At 36.7% G+C, this 18929-nt stretch overlaps 1 protein-coding gene across 2 annotated transcripts in view; it reads left to right on the forward strand.

Annotated features, from left to right (window-relative positions):
* Nucleotides 1–18722, forward strand: part of ttc39b.S (tetratricopeptide repeat domain 39B S homeolog) — a 45653-nt gene extending 26931 nt beyond the window's left edge. For both annotated transcript variants that reach the window (XM_041580111.1, XM_041580110.1), the window contains exons 3-19: nt 1300–1404; nt 2664–2795; nt 3913–3989; nt 5170–5237; nt 8513–8577; nt 8661–8769; nt 9576–9641; nt 10105–10213; nt 10368–10435; nt 10705–10764; nt 11724–11885; nt 12626–12717; nt 13242–13362; nt 13921–14032; nt 16118–16235; nt 17121–17237; nt 17574–18722. In XM_041580111.1, coding sequence (XP_041436045.1) covers nt 1300–1404; nt 2664–2795; nt 3913–3989; nt 5170–5237; nt 8513–8577; nt 8661–8769; nt 9576–9641; nt 10105–10213; nt 10368–10435; nt 10705–10764; nt 11724–11885; nt 12626–12717; nt 13242–13362; nt 13921–14032; nt 16118–16235; nt 17121–17237; nt 17574–17682 — 1690 coding nt within the window. In that variant the 3' untranslated portion in view covers nt 17683–18722. The remainder of the gene's footprint in view (nt 1–1299; nt 1405–2663; nt 2796–3912; nt 3990–5169; nt 5238–8512; nt 8578–8660; nt 8770–9575; nt 9642–10104; nt 10214–10367; nt 10436–10704; nt 10765–11723; nt 11886–12625; nt 12718–13241; nt 13363–13920; nt 14033–16117; nt 16236–17120; nt 17238–17573) is intronic.
* Nucleotides 18723–18929: the final 207 nt, after the last annotated feature.

Below are 18929 nucleotides of genomic sequence, written 5' to 3' on the forward strand. Positions count from 1 at the left end.
TGTATAAAACTGGGACAAAAATATATAGTATTCTTATGGAGATGAAACCTCAGCAAAAAATAATTTGAGTAACATGCACTGAAAGTAGCCTAGGTGCATCAATTCTCTGAAATAGAATATATAGTCATGAGGAAAACTTGAGGTACCTTAGTTTGATGTTCATCTTAACATGTTTAGGGGGGGAAGATCTTTCTTTTCATATTTTACCTCTTTGCCTTTATCGGGGATATAGTTTGCGCCAATGCGCAGTCAATGTAATAAAACTTCTTACTGAAAAAGTCATTATGTTTGCTCCAAAAGATTATGACACCTTCAAGCACTTCTTAAGAGTTTGTCATTAAAATTCGCAATGTAATAACAGTTTGAGGAACAATATTACATCGCGAGATGTGGAATTTTATTCTTATTGGTTTTGCTCTTTGCTACTTTTATTACATTTCCCTGTATATGTCCCTTACTGGCTGCTTTGCAGGGCAGAATAACTGTACTTTCTCTTAATTTCAACATTATATAATTATGAAGTTACATTTAAGCTTTCAGTTACATTTAGTTAATCTTATGTAGTCTGAAGAGACCTATTGGAATCATTCGAATACAGTAAAAGCTCACAACCGCATAAATTAAAAGAAGGAGAGCGGCTGAGAGAGGGATTTGAACGATATAGAGGAAGCTGATCCCACGGTCTGCTTCCTCTATAGTTACGCCACTGGTTTTTAGGGAAAAAAAACCCATGGTAAATGATTTTACAGCTTATCTTTCTGTATAATGGCAGCTTTTAAAAATTATATTACAAATGATATATTATCTGTAAGAGAAGTATAGAACAATAGCACCAAGTTCTATATCAGCACCACAATGCAGAGATATGACCCAGGTGTTTGCAAAAATGTATTAAACAGGTCTTAAAACCCACAATTGCTTTTTTCAGTAGTTAAGGAAAGGTTATTATATTCAACTTTTAATTGTACATTCATTTCCTATTTTCAATGGTTTTAAAGTTATTTGTAAATGTAATCACTATTCAAATCAGCATTTGTCTGTTCCTCTCTGTTTTCAGATCTGGCTTTTAAAACAATGTAACAGGAGCCTGGGTTGTCTTTAGGTCTTTTAAACTGGCTTGCAACATTGTTTTATGAGTCAGAGCCAGTCATAGGTGCGAATTGAATTTTCACCATTTGGCTTTGCAAATCAAAACATGAACTGTAGTACCCTTTTACAATATCTTATAACCAGATGTTTTTTTACCTAAACCCCAGCCAGACACAGAAATATAACTGTGTGCTTTCTGTTCTTATCTAGGGCATCCAAGATGGATCTGCGGTGTGCACTGGAAGAGTGCACTTTGGCTCTCAACCTATTTCTCAACAATAAATTTTCTGAAGCTTTGGATATTCTACGTCCATGGTACAAATAATGAAATATATGTAGAGCAATAAATAATGATTTATTAAGGGTATTTTAAACTTTATAGAACCTCTCAGATTAAACAATACATTTTCAATAAATTTTTGCTCTGAATCCTTTTTACACATCAAGGAAGCAAAGATATAAAGTGTAATAGTGACCACTATCACATGATATAAGCCAATGACATTTGACTGTTAAAGTAGTTGAACACATTCTCACAAACTAACAATCTTTTCTAATTTGCCTAGGAAATGTTCCTATCAGGACAGTTTTGATAAATGAAGATATTATTGAACTTCAAATTTGATAATTTGATACAGCCCCTTAAAGGAATAGTTCAGTGTGAAAATAAAAACTGTGTAGATTGATAGGATGTGCAAAATAAAAATGTTTCTAATATAGCTAGTTAGGCAAAATGTAATGTATAAAGGATGGAGTTATTGGATGTCTAACATAATAGCAAGAACACCACTTCCTGCTTTTCAGCTAAAGCAACAGATATGACCCATGTGGCCGCCCTCAAGTCTCTGATTGGTTACTGCCTGGTTACCAGTTAGTGTAAACCAAGAGAGCTGAAAAGCAGGAAGTAGTGTTCTGGCTATTATATTAGACATCCAGTCACTCCAGCCTTTATATATTACATTTTTGGCTAACTAACTATATTAGAAACATTTTTTATTTTGCACAGCCTATTTAGCCAGTTTTTATTTTTACACTGAACAATTTCTTTAATGTCATGTATGAATAAGTGTACCTCTCTACTATAGATATTATCATATTAATAAAAGAAAATACATGTGAACATTCTTTTCCCAGCCATTTTTTCTTTTTAGTATTTAACCCTGGTAGGACAATTTTTTTTTCTTGGCCCTGGTATATAAGAAGGGCTGTCCTATATATACAAATATATTATATTATATGTACTTATGAACTTCATTGTGCTAAAGTATATCTGGGAAAACACAAAAGAGGGACTAAGAGACAGTGAGCGCCTTGCCTGTAACCACAACTGAAAAAGTGGTCTTAATGGCCCTAACTCTTATTTATTGTTTGAATATTCATTCCACAACAATTTCGAACCCACCAATCTGTTCAAGTGTAAGTCTAAGGCCTCCTGGGAATATATATTCCTATATAATTATATAGTTCTAGGTTGTATATCCTTTTGTCTTTACAATAATCACTCTGTGTAAAGAAAAAAAAATTCAATCTTCATAATACTCTGTAGTAAGTAGTTTGTATTTTGTTTTATGTAGGGCAAAAGAGAGCGTATACCATGCTCTTGGTTACAGCACTATCTTGGTCATGCAGTCGGCTATGACCTTTGAGCCACAGGATGTCCAGATGGGAATTACTATAATGAAAGAAGCATTACAGACCTGCCAAAGGTATAAAATATATAAAATATTCAGTATGTATAAGTCTATAGGTTAATGTAAAATGGGCTCAAGCTTGCTACTTGACTAGTTAGTAACCTATAGCAACCAACCAACAGTTAACATTAAAGGGGAACTATCGCAAAAATGAAAATGTAATATAAGCTTCTGCATATTTCTGAAATAATCAAGTTTATCTTCACTATTCCTCTCTCAGCATCTGTTTCTTTTAATTCTGTCTTGATGCAGGAGTTGGGTGTCAAATATTCATTGATAGAGGATCCAATATACTGTATGTTATGTGGGGGGGGGGTCCTTTTGCCTAGAAGATGTGTTAGAGCTCACTTTATTAAAATCCCCAGACATCATGTCGCTCTACATTTGTAGAGATTTGTAGGATTTGTGCAAAAGGCAGTTATTTTGTTAGATTTGTTTGTACTGTAATCAGTTATTTGAGTGAGCTCTAATTCATCTGCTAGGAAAGGAGCCTCCCTATAAGATATATTGGATCTAACATTCAATGAATATCTGACACCCAACTGCTGCATGAAGACAGAATCAAGAGAAACAGATTCTGAGAGATAGTGAAGATAATCTTTCAGAAACAATGCAGAATATTCAATTGTTTGTATTTAGAAAGTTTCTTATTTCAGTATAATGAAGCTTATATAAAATTTTAATTTTCATGATAGTTCCCCATTAAAGGAACAGTAACTTCAAAAAATAAGTGTTTTAAAATAAAATGCAGTGTTGCCCTGCACTGGTAAAACTGGTGTGTTTGCTTAAGAAACACTACTATTGTTTATATAAATAAGCTGCTGTGTAACAATGGGGGCAGCCATTCAAAGGAGAAAAGGCTCAGGTTACACAGCAGATAGCAAATAAGCTCTGTCTGTCTAATGGTGTTATCTGTTATCCATTAGTTAACCTGTGCCATATTTTTTCATTTTTCAATTTCCGCCATTGCTCCACAGCAGCTTGTTTATAAGAACTATAGTAGTGTTTCTGAAGCAAACAGGTCAGTTTTACCAGTGCAGGGCAACACTACATGATATTTTCATTATTATTATTTTCATAGAATAATGGCATATCAAACATTCACATTAGTCCATTAATATTTATTTTGCAGATTCAGGAAGAGAAATACGGTTGTAGAGTCACTCTCCAATCTGGTATCAAAGCAGACAGGGGACCAGTTAACTGAAGGTATTTGCAGATTACACAACATTGTCTGTTTGGTATTTTCTGTCTACTAAGGGCAGAGACACACGGTCAGATTCAGGGAGATTAGTCGCCTGGCTACAAATCTCCTCTTCTTCTTGGGGGACTACCCGAAATGCAATTTGCATTCTAGCCTATGGGAAGGCAGTTCCAGGAGATTAGCGACTAATATCCTCAAATCTGACCGTGTGTCTCTGCCCTAAATGAAACCGTGTCATAACTAGAGTGCACGCCCCCCCCCCACTGCAAAGACATCTTTAGAGGGGCCCAGCACACTGCTATCCCCAACCTCCTGCTTGTCCACTCCCCACCCCATGTCCACTCACTCCCCACTTTTCTCGGCTGTCTGTGTCCCTCTTCCCTGCCATTGGTAAGAGAGCAGCTGGGGAGAGGGTTATTCTTTTCAGCTATTGGATGGGCGCTGGGCATGTACCTCTTTTGCCTACCCCTAGTCTAGGCCTACCCACTTGTCACTGCACCCAAACCCTCCCCCAGAGCATGTGTTCGCACATTTGCCTACACCATGAACCAGGTGCAGACAAACGACAGATTCTGGGATTCTGAAACACCTGAATTGTATTTTTCCATTGAAATCCGCCATGTGTGCCTGCATTTGGGCTGATGCAATGGTTGTGGATGCAGACAAGGGAGAAGGCTGATGCCAGAATAGCTGATTTTCAGCCTGCGTTTTTTCCGCAGGGCGAGAATCAGCCCTGTGAGATATTGTTTAAAGATAAAAAGGGAATATTTTCAAAGGTGTTTAAAAATTTTACACTAAAGTGTAAGGAGTCTAAGATGATTTAACGTAAATGGCACAAGGTAATGGCACAAGAGTATTTTGTACAGAACAGTGGAAGGGAAAACATCCCAGTCCACCTCTAACAGATAGTAGTGAATGTGAAGCACCCTACTGAGAGTACATGAAGTTGTGGCAAGCTGACCTGTGGCAACGATCAAGCAAATGTTTTGGTGATGAGGTCTGAATTTCACAATGCTGTCTGTATGTGCCTATTAGCGTAAAGTTGTACTAATGCAGATTAAAAACTACTAATACACTACTAAATGACCTCCACCCTTACACACAGACTAGTAGATCATTATAAATTAGCAATTGTCTTTCACATCTTCTAACCCTGTTCTCTACTATTGTCAATGTTCCCCTCAGATGAAATGCATGCTGAGATCTGTTATGCAGAGTGTCTCCTGCAGAAGTCTGCGTTGACATTTGTACAGGTAATCAATGTTTCGCCACCTCTATCCATTTGCTTTGAACATGTGACTAAGCATTTTTTATATCTAGTAAGTTAATCATTGAGCATATATTCAGCCAATTATGGTTGAAACTATTTCATAACCTACTGTAGCCCCTGACTGTATGTGATGTACAAATCTAGCTGCCGCTAAAAAAGAATTGTTTATTTCTAAATCAAATTATTAATATTTTTTTGATTATGTTGGAGCAAGGTTTGTTGTAATAGATACTTTTCCAATAATAATGTATAAATAGTAGTAATACGTTATCATCTGAGCCTGCCAGGTTGTCTAAATAAATCAATATTTCTAAATTAGATATTCTGTTATTAAAAATCAGTTGTAAAAGTAAAATATTAGTCACTGACCTTAACAAAGGTTGCTTCTGCTATGAGGTGAGATGAGAACCATGCTTCAGGCAGAAGTATACAGCAGGTTACCAGAAGCAGCAAAACACCATTTTTGGTAACTTGTGGGGGCCGATTCACTAAGGGTCGAATATCGAGAGTTTATTAACCCTCGATATTCGACTAGGAACTAAAATCCTTCGACTTCGTATATAGAAGTCGAAGGATTTAGCGCAGATAGTTTGATCGAACGATCGAAGGATAATTCCTTCGATCGAACGATTAAATCCTTCGAATCGAACAATTCGAAGGTTTTAAATCCAACGATCAAAGGAATATCCTTCGATCAAAAAAAGTTAGCCAAGCCTATGGGGACCTTCCCCATAGGCTAACATTGACTTTGGTAGCTTTTAGATGGCGAACTAGGGGGTTAAAGTATTTTTTAAAGAGACAGTACTTCGACTATCGAATGGTTGAATAGTCGAACGATTTTTAGTTCGAATCCTTCGATTCGAAGTCGTAGTCGAATCTCGAAGTAGCCCATTCGATGGTCGAAGTAACCCAAAAAAAACTTCGAAATTCAAAGTTTTTTAACTTCGAATCCTTCACTCGAAGTTAGTGAATTGGCCCCTAAGAGATGATTCATTTGTTCTAGTGCAGACAGCTTAATGCAGGGAAGCCCCTGATTCAGTAAAATTTCCTACTGGCTACTTTCAAGTACGAAAATATTATTAATATAAACTCGTGAAACTTAAAATTACAACTTTAAATGACATTGAAACTTCAGTTTTACATACCCTGTTTTTAAGTTTCCCTTATTCGTGTACATTTAATATGTAATTAGTTACATAATTACATAGTTACATTGCCTTGTTTAAACACTCCTCCAACCTCTTAGCCATTCTTTCCCCTAGCACAGTGGATCCCCTACCATTGAAGTGCAATCCATCAAGACTTTAGCTTCCTAAGACTGTCTTGCTCTTTAAAGCAGAAGGAAAGTCATTTATACTTGTAGTGCCAAAAGTTAGGCACCCCCAAGTGGTTGTATTTACCAACCCCCGGGATGGTGCTCAAATCAGCAGAAAACTGCACTGACCCAGGGTTCTGCCAGCAAGCACCACGGAGAGATTGTCTTCTTCGTTCTTCAAATGTCCCAGGGCAGACGCATGCCCAGTAGAATGAAATCGTCAGATTTTTCTTAAAGAACAGCTTTTTATTCTACTGTGCACAGATGCAATAAGAAAGAAGCAGCATTTGGAATTTCTTAGGGTGACAGATCCCCTTTAAAGGAGAAGTAAAGCTTAACTAAAGAAGTAGGCTATAAATGTTGTACATATGTTTTGGGCATCTGTACCAGCCCAAGGCAACCACAGCCCTTTAGCAGGGAAGATCTGTGTCTCCAAAGATGCCCCAGTAGCTCCCCATCTTCTTTTCTGCCGATTCACTGCACATACTCTGTACTGCTGTCACTTACTGAGCTTAGGTACCCACTCAAAATATACAGTACATATAGAATATAAATGTCACAGTATAAGGCTGATTATAATTTAATACAGATAATTACTACATGGCAGCACAGAAACCAGTGCAATTGGCATCAGAATTAAATAATCAGCCCTGTAGCATCAGCTTATATTACAGACAAACCTCATTTTCTGCTTGATAATTTGAGACAACCCCTAAGCTTAGCTTCTCATCAGCTGCTCAGAGCCCACTGAACATGTGAGTGTCGCAGACACTTTCCAAGATGGTGACCTCCTGTGACAAGTTTGAAGTCCTGGATCATTGCTGATATTGAGAAACGGAAACTTTAGGCAGGTGCAATACGTTCAGTATATAAAATGTGGCATTTTTACCCATATTCATTTTTAGGGTTTATTTCTCGTTTTTAATAGCATTTCACTTGGAGAGTATACTACCTATTACATTTGTTCGATATTTGTTGTTTATTAGACCAAAAAACAGTTTTTTAAAGTATTGCACATTACAGTATCTCCCCTAGATGCGAGCTGTTGTCTTGTAGCAAGATTTGGGATATTTCTTTAGGCTACCACTCCAGGTCATTCCCTTCCATACTATTTAGCCGACAGACCAAAGTGCTGCATGACCATAGACATGGCTTTGTTTGTGGTCTTTGACTGCTCCTGTCACTTCTGAGTGGGCTGCTAAATTCCCACATTCACTAACTGGCAGGATTTTCAGTACAGGTATATATTCTGAATGCAAGGGACCTGGTGTTTTCCAGATAAGGGATCCTTGTAATGTGGATCTCAACACCTTAGGTCTACTAAAACATAATTTAAACATAAAATAAACCCAATAGTATTGCTTTGCATCTAGTAATGATTTATTATCTTAGTTTGGATCAAGTTCAAGGTACTGTTTTATTGTTACGGAGAAAAGGAAATCGTTTTTAAAAATGTGAATTATTATTATGGGAGATGGTCATTCCGTAATTTGGAGCTTTCTGTATAATGGATCCCATACCTGTATAAACAAACTAATATTGCCTGGGATAGACAAAACTGCTGACTAGAGAACCCCAGAGATGGTTGAGAAGTTTGACTTAAAGTTAATTCAGTGACTGACATGTTGCACAATGTAAGACCAAAAGGGCCACAATAGTTTAATGGCAAATATTGTTTTCTGAGCAAAACAAAAATATCTATATTACTGTAGCAGCTGGTCTAGTCTCAGCTATTTAGTCTATTAGGTATATTATAATTTAGAATATAATAGTATAGTTTGGACTTTTTATGTTCATGTAAGATAAAAAACAATGTTAGAATAATATAATGACCCTACCGCTCGTCAATAGCAATATTACAGTGTTTATAAATGATTCATTTTGGAGTAAAATATGAAACCATGCTTTAAGCACTAATCACTAAATTGTTCTGATTTCTCCAGGATGAAAATATGGTTAACTTTATCAAGGGTGGGATCAAAATCAGGACCAGTTACCAAATATACAAGTAGGTACAAATCTGTTTTGTTTGTTTTGGCTGCGCTTAAATGCAAATGTGGTCTTCATTTTGTAACTTTTTTTCCCCAAAAGGGAGTGCCATCAACTATACAGTTCAGCAGCGACTCAGGGCAAGATGTGCAGTGACACACACCACCAATTTGAAGGGGGTGTCAGATTAGGAATTGGTGCATTTAACTTGGTAAGATATACATTATACTTTTGTTATGAAACATCCTGAACATATCAATCCAATATTTTGACTGTGCATTGAGTAATATGGGTTAATGTTAACTGGTGTGTAGTAGTGTGTGTATGCGCAAGTGGCATTAATACATGCAGCAGAGTCTATTTTTGAGCAACCACAATGGCATCTGCAGTCATAAATGTGTACTCATGGAACACTTATGAGATCTAATAAATGGTGAGAAAATCAAGATGTTGATTTTCAATTTTGTTTATAAACATTTATAAATCATTGAACTTACATACATTTTAAAGGAGATGGAAAGGTTAAAACTAGTAAGCCTTATCAAGGTCCTAAATATACCAGTAAACCCTCAAAGCAATGCTGCTCCGAGTCCTCTGTCAAAAGAAACACAGCATTTATTTCCTTCTATTGTGTACACATGGGCTTCTGTATTAGACTTCCTGCCTTCAGCTTAAACCTCCTTGCCTCGGGCGTGAGCATGCTCAGTTTGCTCCTCTTCCACACCCCCTCTGCTGTAAGAGCTATAAGTGAGCAGATAGAGACTCAGGCAGGAAGTGATATCACACCAAGCTAATACTGCAGCTGCTATCCTAAACAAACAGAGAGCTTCTAAAGCTTTTTACTCAGGTATGGTAAAACATTCTACAGAATAAATATAGCATTCTAGCTTGCACTATTGCATCTAATCTATTGGCAATAAAATGCCTCCGTAGCTTTCCTTCTCCTTTAAGAAGGGGTAATCTTGCCTACATTATGTTCTGTTGTTTCTTTTAATTAAACCATTTTTTCCATCATAGATGCTTTCCCTTTTGCCCTCACGGGTTCTCAGACTTCTGGAATTCATTGGATTTTCAGGCAACAGGGTAACTTCTCAATCATTTCTGCTATATAACGACACATACTATTTGCTAAGGTTGTGTTCAATTTTCAGTTTTATCAAAAATATGTTGCTATCTAAAGAATAATGTCCTATGAATTAAACATTTCCCAAATCACAGAGATATCCTGCTATATTCTGCGGTTTTCAGCCAGGGGTTAATGAGAAAATAAAAAGCATTATTATTAGTAAACAGAGTGATGTTTTCAGACCTGTGATGTCTGGCCTGCAGTCCTTATAATGCACAAAATACACAGTGTTGTGAATAACAGAAACTACTTTTTAAAAGTGACATTTGTGCTAGAGCTGTGTATTTTCTGATACTGCTTTGCTTTCCTAGATGTAACCCATTGTTTTAAAACAAAATTAAATTTTTTTTGTATCCCTTTAATTAATGACCCAACTAATGCCATTTAATACAACGTTCCTATTCTTTTTGTGTCTTTTAGGAACTTGGCCTTTCCCAGCTACGTGAAGGGGCATCTGGCAGTAGTATACGAGCAATATTATGCGTCCTCGTCCTTTTATTCTACCATACCTATATTTCACTAATACTTGGTAAATCTTTCCCACACTTGTTTTCTTGTTCACACTTTGTCATGTGCAAAGCTTGTGATTTTGTTTGTAAATCTGGATTGTTATAAAAAATGTGTGTGGATATACAATACTATTAATACCACTTTGTAAAAATGCTGACTTTGATGTATTTAAGGTACTGGGGAAGCCAATCTTGAAGAAGCGGAAGCACTACTTGAACCCTACCTCAATAATTTTCCCAATGTATGTGGTCTGTTCTTCTTAACTTTCATAGATTAATTTGATTATTTTGATCTCTCATCATCTTTTGTTCACGTATATTTTTGATTTGGCCAATTTTACAGCATATTTAGGTCTGCATGGGAAACTAGAATTGGAGAAATAAAATGTAATGTCCACAGTGTATCTTTTAGCCATTGGTGTAGTTACAGTTAGTAACATACTATAAAAATTATATTAGAATGTATTTTTATTGCTAACATTTAAGTGAATTTTCTCTCTCTCTATTTCAGGGCTCTATAATCCTGTTTTATGCTGCCAGGATAGACATACTTAAAGGGCGTCTTGAACAGGTATATCAATAATTTTTTCTTGTTATTTTTGCATTTCTGTCTCAATATTCCATGTTGTTTCTTTGCATTAAAGGTGAGCAATTGGTTACAGCATACATTTTAGAGAAAAAAGAAAAAAAAGATCATTGTAACAATACAGTCTTGGAATATTCAACCTGTAGCCCTCCAGCAGTTGCTACAAACACCTAATAACTTAAAAGCACAATGTTGGCAACTGCACAGTTAATGCTGCAATATCTAATCTCTGACTTTCAGTCACATAGATGTGTGATATCAGAACAGCTTGAGAACCCATACATAGTTCTTACCTTTTGTAAAGGAGGCCATACACGTAGAGGTCCGAAAGGTGGATCTCGCCCCAATATGCCCACATTGAGGTGGGCGATATTGGGCTGATCCGATCGTGGGCCCTAGGGTAGTCAGTCGTATCACTGGGACAACTTCAACAAACAGATGCGGCTGCAATCTGACAAGATTTTTAACCCTGCCCGATTTGCATCTGGCCGATTTTCCGGCAGATATCGATCGGGGGAAGACTGTCGGAGAGCCCCACACACAGGCCAATAAGCTGCCGACTCAGTCTGTCGGGTTATGCCAGTGAGCACCACAGAGCGATCTTCTTCTGTCTTCCTCTTTCCTTCGCGCAACTGCACATGCTCAGTAAAAAGAAAAGCCGAACTTAAACTAAAAAGCTGAACTTTAACTAATTTCCCCGCAAAATTCGAAGAAAGAAGACGCTGGAAGAGGATCGCTCCCTGGTGCTCACTGGTATAATCCCGGGCCAGTGCAGTTTTCTGCTGATAGGAGCACCGGCCCGGGGTTTCAGGTAAGTATATACAATCACTTGGGGGTGCCTAACATTTGGCACCCCCAAGTGTACGGAGCGTTTCCTTCTCCTTTAAGAATTTATTGGAACTATGTTTTTTCACCTTTATATATTGACTTTCTTTGATGTGCAGGCACAGGAGACTTTCCAGAAATGCATTGTTTCACAACAAGAGTGGAAGCAGATCCACCATCTTTGTTACTGGGAACTAATGTGGTGCCATTCTTTCCAGCAAGATTGGCTTCAGGCATATCACTATGCAGATCTGCTCTGCAAAGAAAGCAAATGGTCTAAGGTATGTGTAAAATGGTACAAACAGTTTATAGCCATGTGTTTCTGATTGTAGTTGTGAGGTCAAAGTAAACATTTTGATCCACATAAACATCACTGTTTTCACAGATTTCAAATCACCTTCTATGCCTCTTATTTGTAAGACAACATTTTTTTTGCAGTTCTGTTATATACCTATAATACTAACTATAAGTTCAGTAGTGAGGTAAGGGAATTGACTGTAATATGTGTGAAGCAAAGGTGAGAACCTTCCCTTTAGAGTGAGGAAGTCTACCAAACCTTTAAGTAGAAGGCTAATACAACAGAAGAAAGCCATTCATATAATAGGTATATTGTATTTGTGTCATAAGTGTCATACTTTTGGGTATGTCTTTTGTAGCATAGAGTTTGATTTCCAAATGAGCCTATCAGTCTTATTATTCTAGGTGCACCAGGCACAAGCCACCATACTTTGCACCCTGTCCACACCATGAGCACCCATTGGCTTTACCCATGAATGCAGCACTGCATTTATGGGGGAGGGGACACATAAATGTCACCAACCTGCCCATTAAACAGCATGAGATTTTTGTTTTCAGCCAGGTGTATGCAACTGTGCTGCAGATATTTTGGAACTACAGTTCTTAGCATGGTCCCCTAATTTCTGCTGAAAGCTGTATTCCATCAATATGAAATCAGTTTGCAGTTCCCTGGCTCTCTGGCTAATTAATTCTGGTGTCTAAATTAAAACATTGCTCTTTTTAGGCAACATATGTGTTTCAAAAAGCATCACTCCTTAGCATGCTTCCAGAAGACGTGGTTAAAACAACAGGAGAGGATATTGCTGCTTTGTTCAGGTAAGAAATTTCACGTGCTGCAAGTTAAAAGTGCAGAGTATATGATGTATCTACTTGACTATATTACACAACTCTCCAAATCCTACCTTGATTTTAAGTAAGCCTAATGGGAAACTTGGTAGACTGCAAATGGGAAGGTGCATATGTTTTACCATTCACACAACAGCAAAGGGATACGCTTTAAATTATGGCAGGGCAGGATTGTCTAAATCTTGGCCTGGGCTCTGGATGCTACTCTCCAGTTGGGGTAAAATGCAGTCATCTACATGTTTAGCTCTCTTTGTCACTACCACATTATATGGATGTGTAATTGAAATCCCAGTATTTCCACTGGAGCCATATAGCACTATGGTGCCATTTATTAAGTGCACACAGAGGAAACTGTGCAGCCTGAGATACAACATTGCTGTAAAGGATCTAAATAGCAACATGTGCAGAGGGTCATTTGCACACCATTTACTACAGTCTGCCCTGTTCTTGTAAATGAAAGCGTTGCGTTTCCTTACTGATGTTGCATTTTTAAGGCAAGTGGAGAGTTTGAAACAAAAGATTGCAGGAAAGTCCTTTCCAACGGAAAAATTTGCTGTGCGGAAGTCTCGCCGATATGCCTCTGACAATCCAGTGAAACTGACATTGCCTGCATTGGTAAGATGCTCTGCTAATGATTGTGTATATATTCTCATATGATTTGGGGTCTGTTGTCTTTCTAAATGTGCAAGTCTAGTAAGATATCTATGGACTGTCAACAGAAATGCTGTGGGCTGCTATCACATATTTTGGGTCCCTATATAATACAGTTTTTAGTTGTATTCTCTGTTCTTAGTTACAAATTTCCCACGCGACCCCTAGCACTGTAAGGTATACAGTGGTGCAGTAGATTTGGTTTAATTGCACCACAAGCTATACTGCATGGATATGTGGACCCTCAATATGATGCCTTAACACCCCCTGGGCACAGCTTTCATATGACCCAAACGGGTCTTCCACATCCTGACCGGTAGCCCTCATGACCCTCATGACTCTCTGGCTACTACTGCACTCCACTTCATGTTGCTTTCATACTTTAGCGATGCAGATTCATATTGACTTACCAGTAAAGAGTAATTTAAAGTTACCACCTTTTTTATAAAAATGTTATGGCCTGACATTGTGTTAACTGGTAATATTTCTTGGAAAGTATGTTTAATTGTTTTTATTTTGCAGGAAATGATCTATGTATGGAATGGATTCACAATAGTGGGTAAAAGGCCTGACCTAACTGAAAATGTGTTGGTTACCATCGAAAAAGCAGAAGCTTCTTTACAGAGTGAAAAAAGTAAGTTCTATTACCTTTTTCTTGCTGCCCTGATGACCTTAAGTGACCTTCACCACATATTCTAGTTTACTGTTAACGTTCAATAAATCTTTCATATCGGTTTTTATTTTAGTTTGCTATGGTACTTTGTTTTCTCCTTTTAACATGGTTCTTTTACAATGTCCCTTTTATTTCTGAAAGTGCTTCTTTGTGAAATTCATAGTTAGATTATTGTTAAAATAAAAACTTAATGTGAAGAAGTTACAGGTACATGTCTAGAGGAGTATTTTTCTTCCCTGTGTCTGCCCCTATCCTATATTTGTAATAATCAATCATCTCAGTAGGATTAGTGCTATATAAATAAAGGATAATAATGAACTGAGAATGGGGTGCAGGCAGTTTGTTACTGAGCATCAGCCACACATCCTAAAAAGGGGCCATACACATGTACAGTACAGCCACCTCTATATTGTTACAGTAGGAAAAGTAGAAAGTGAATTGGAACTGTGGTTTAAGATACTCCTCATATTTGGGGACAAATTTACAGCACCATAACAGTAGCCTTCCTGACTAACATCCAATCAAAAATTGACCAGGAAGTTTGGAAAATCTTATTGGCGCATGTCTGAGTAGGGTCTTCAACATGATCCAATTGTTAGCAATGAGGATAGAGGCCAGTAGAAAACATCTTCAGTACCAAAACAGGTGCTTATTCTTATTCTGCTTATGCACATATTCTCCTCCATGATTAATCAAAAATCAAATTCTTTGGTACACATTTTAAGATTTCTTTGTTAAAAGGAAACTAAAGGTTAACTAAAGAATAAGGGCAGAACTGTTGTACAATTTGTATTTTGGGCTTCTGTACCAGTCCAAGGCAAACACAGTCCTTTAGTAGGGAAGATCTGTTCCTCTGAAGATGCCCCAGTAGCTCCCCATCTTCTTTTCTACTGATTTACTGCACATTCTATGTGCTAATGTCTGTTACGGAGCTTAGGGGCTGATGCACAATATACTGAATATATAAAATATAAATATCAAATTTAAGGCTTATTAATAAAAACAATCAGATTATTAGAATAAGGGAGTTTAGAAACCAGTGAATTTAGCACCAGAATGTTATAATTAGCCCAGTAGGACCAGCATATATGATAGGAAACTTTTTCTGTATGATGATTTGCCACGGCCCCTAAGCTTAGCTTCTCAATAGGTACCCAGAGCCCAGTGAGCACGTGCAGTGTTACTGACACTTCTAGCAAAATACAGACTCCTGGAACAACTTTGAAGGATGGGATTATTACTGTTGTAGAGGTGCAAAACCTTTAGGCTACTAAAGTAAATTCAATATATAAAACATGTCATTTCCAGCCATATTAATTTTTAGTGTTTAGTTTTCCGTAAAGGCAATAACAAAACCTTGTGTGTATCTATATCTATCATAATTAAAGTCAAGAGGGAGCTGCGTTGAAGAAACAGAGTACAGTTAGGGGCCATTTACTAAGGGTCGAATTCCGAAGTTAAAAAACTTCGACATTCGACCATCGAATTCGATACTTTGATAGTCTAGTATTTTTTCGATCAAAAACGGCCGTTTTTGATCGTAGTAAAAATCATTTGATCGAATCGAAAGATTTTACAAAAAGATACTTTGACTACTCAAAACTTAGCCAAAGTTTATAGGAGGTCCCCCATAGGCTAAACAGAAGTTTTTTCAAAGAGACAGTACTTCAATTTTTGAAGTCGACGTTTTTTCAATTCAAATCAAATTTTGGCCTGTTCGATGGTCGAAGTACCCAAAAATGACTTTGAAATTCTAAGTTTTTGAATTCGAAAATTCACTTTGACCCTTAGTAAATGTGCTCTTTACTGTCTTACTAGTTTAGGGAATGCAAGGGTATTGTTGCCCCCGCTAACAATACCCTTCTTCAACTTTTTTTTTATTAAAGTTTCCTCTTTATCTAAATTATTTTTTTCCCCATTAACCATAGGTTATCAGCTCAGATGGGCCAGGGACTGATGTGAATCTCTGTAAAGCACTGTGTAAAATGTGTAAGGTGAATATACATTTAAGGATAATAAATAACCACTTTTCACATTCTATTACAGATCCATCAGAATACCTTGCAGATGACCTGTGTCTTGTTCACTTACTGAAGGGTGTTTGCTTGAAACACCTCGGTAGATTATTACAGGCAGAACTTTGTTTTAATCAGGTGATACAGAGGCAAGTGAATTTATCTAAATATGAATCATCACCTATTAGTGTAGATGGCATTTACAGGTAAGCCTCAATTATGCTGCTGAGATTGCTGAAACATTCCAGGCACCCAGAATGTGTCGGAGAGATATGACATATGTGGTTAAGAAGGTGCAGAAACAGGATCAAGAGCACATTTGGGAGCTGGCACAGGGTCAGACACTGGACCATACAGACCCTGGGCAAATATCACAAGAGCTGCACTTGAATTATTTAAAATTACCTTAAATGTGATTTTATTGAAAAACTGTAGCTCATTATAGTTTTACCTCTAGCAGATTTCACCAGAAGATTTCCTCAGATTTGTACACTTTGGGGCAGATTTATCAAGGGTCGAATTTCGAAGTAATGGGAGTTTTTTTGAAACTCCCATAACTTTAAAATTCGAATAAAAAAAGACCAACTGAAATTTATTAAAAAAAAAATGAAGTTCATTTTTGCGGGTGAATAGGCTGTATTTGATCGTTCAATCCAATTCGATTTGAAGTATTTTCCAAAAAAAACTTAAAATTTTTCAATTGACTCCAAATAGGTTCTAGGAGGTCCTCCATAGGCTAAAACAGCAATTTGGCAGGTTTTATATGGGCGAATGGTTGAAGTTGACAGTACATGATAAATTTTGATATTCGGATTTTCGAATTGTTTTCAAATCCGTATCAAATATGAACTATTCTCTAGTCAAAGTACACAAAAATAGCTCGCAATTCAAATTTTTTTTCCTTCAACTTTTCAATTCGACCCTTGATAAATCTGCCCCTTTATCTGTGACTTATTTAAATTTCCTTGTTTTTCATTATCTGGATGGGGAATTTTTCTTAAACGTTCTAAAGTATTTTCTTCTCTGGTTGACAGTGAAAAGAGAGTGAAGTACGACCACTACTTGCTCCCATTCACGTATTATGAGTTGGGACTGCTTTATGAAGAGCAAGGAGAAAGAGATAAAGCCATACATTACATTGAAACAGCAAAGTAAGTTTTCTTAGCAAAAACACACACACATATATATATATATATATATATATATATATGTATATATATATATATATATATATATATATATATATATATATATATATATACACATTTTACTTTAACATTTAACCATTTAATTCTCATAGTACCATATTTCCCAACATTGAGCTATGTCCTAATCCATTCTGGCCATGTTTAGTTACACCCCAAAATGTCTTTAGCAGAGAGACTACCTCATCTTATAAGCTCATAGATAAGAGCTGGCGAGTAAAAGGTCCTCATCCCAAGCTAGGCTGGGATATCTGTATTTAACCAGTACATCTTACATTACAGGAACAACTACAAAGACTATTCCCTGGAGTCCAGGCTACATTTCAGAATCCATGCAGTGCTCAGTCATTTTAAAGGCTCACCAGTTTCAACTCTTACAACTCCATCATAAACGTTGAAGATCAGAAAGACAAAAATAAACATCTGGATAAAGAGTAGAAAACAAATGTATATTAATTCTAATGTAATCATGTTACTTCTTTTGGTGTCACAAAAGCTGTTATTTTCCAATGGTAATTGTACTATAGAGACATACATTTTTAATTGTACTATAGAGACATACATATTGAAATGTATATCTACATATATTTCTATACTCTAAAGAGACTATATATATATATATATATATATATATATATATATATATATATATACATATATATATATATATATATATATATATTATATATAATTTCATGACAAAAGATACATTTATGCTGGTTCTGACTTGAAAGCGAATTTTTCGAACATTTCCTGATGCAATAAAGTCAGATTAAAGAAAATATATATTTTGTTTCAAAATGTTTTTGTTATTTTCAAATTAGACAAGCAGGATTTTAACAAAAGATCAAAGCTGAGAAAATATATTTGTGATATTTACATTGGCAATTCGTTAAAAAAAAAAAAAGTGGTTGTAAGGAAATGGTAAAATGTAATTATTTCTGATGTATTTTGTTGAATCTATGCTCTATTTTGAATCCATAACTGAAAACATGTTAGGTACAGTATGACAATATTAGCCATCCAGTGGCATAACTTAAATGAAACAATTGTTCATAATATTTTAACATTTTCTACCATGTATTTAGTTACTTTTATTCCTAACATATCAGTGTTTGTAGGGATCAATGCATTTTTGCTTTTAGTAATCAACTGTTGAATTACTGAGAGAAAGCCCATATGAGGACTGCAGGCAGTGTACCAATGTAGGGATATAGGACTGGCTACGTTGGTTTGCTGCCTGCGGTCCTTTACAGGATTTAAGGATGGAAATCCGTTCGGTAAATTAATCGGAGACACACTTGAAAAAGGGAGCAGTCAGCCCCCGAAACGTTGTACAGCCTCCAGATAGATGAGTATATTCAGAGACAATGCAATGTCGTCTATGATGTTTGTTTTATACTGAAAAATAAATGCAACATTTTACTTTTACAAATGAAGGTGTGCGGCTCAGCTGGATATGTATTTGTGGTATGACTCACCACTATAGAGTTATCGCACCCATATGCTCTTTATACTTCATTTAGCAAGAGTGCATTACAGTATGAGCTTTGGACGGGGGTTGCTGCTGGGATGGGGAGCCTGGAGGTGGTTATGGCTGGGGACGTGGGGGCTCCTGTGGCAGAAGCCACGGTAGGC

Source organism: Xenopus laevis, chromosome 1S (genome assembly GCF_017654675.1).
Source record: "Xenopus laevis strain J_2021 chromosome 1S, Xenopus_laevis_v10.1, whole genome shotgun sequence".
NCBI lineage: Eukaryota > Metazoa > Chordata > Amphibia > Anura > Pipidae > Xenopus > Xenopus laevis.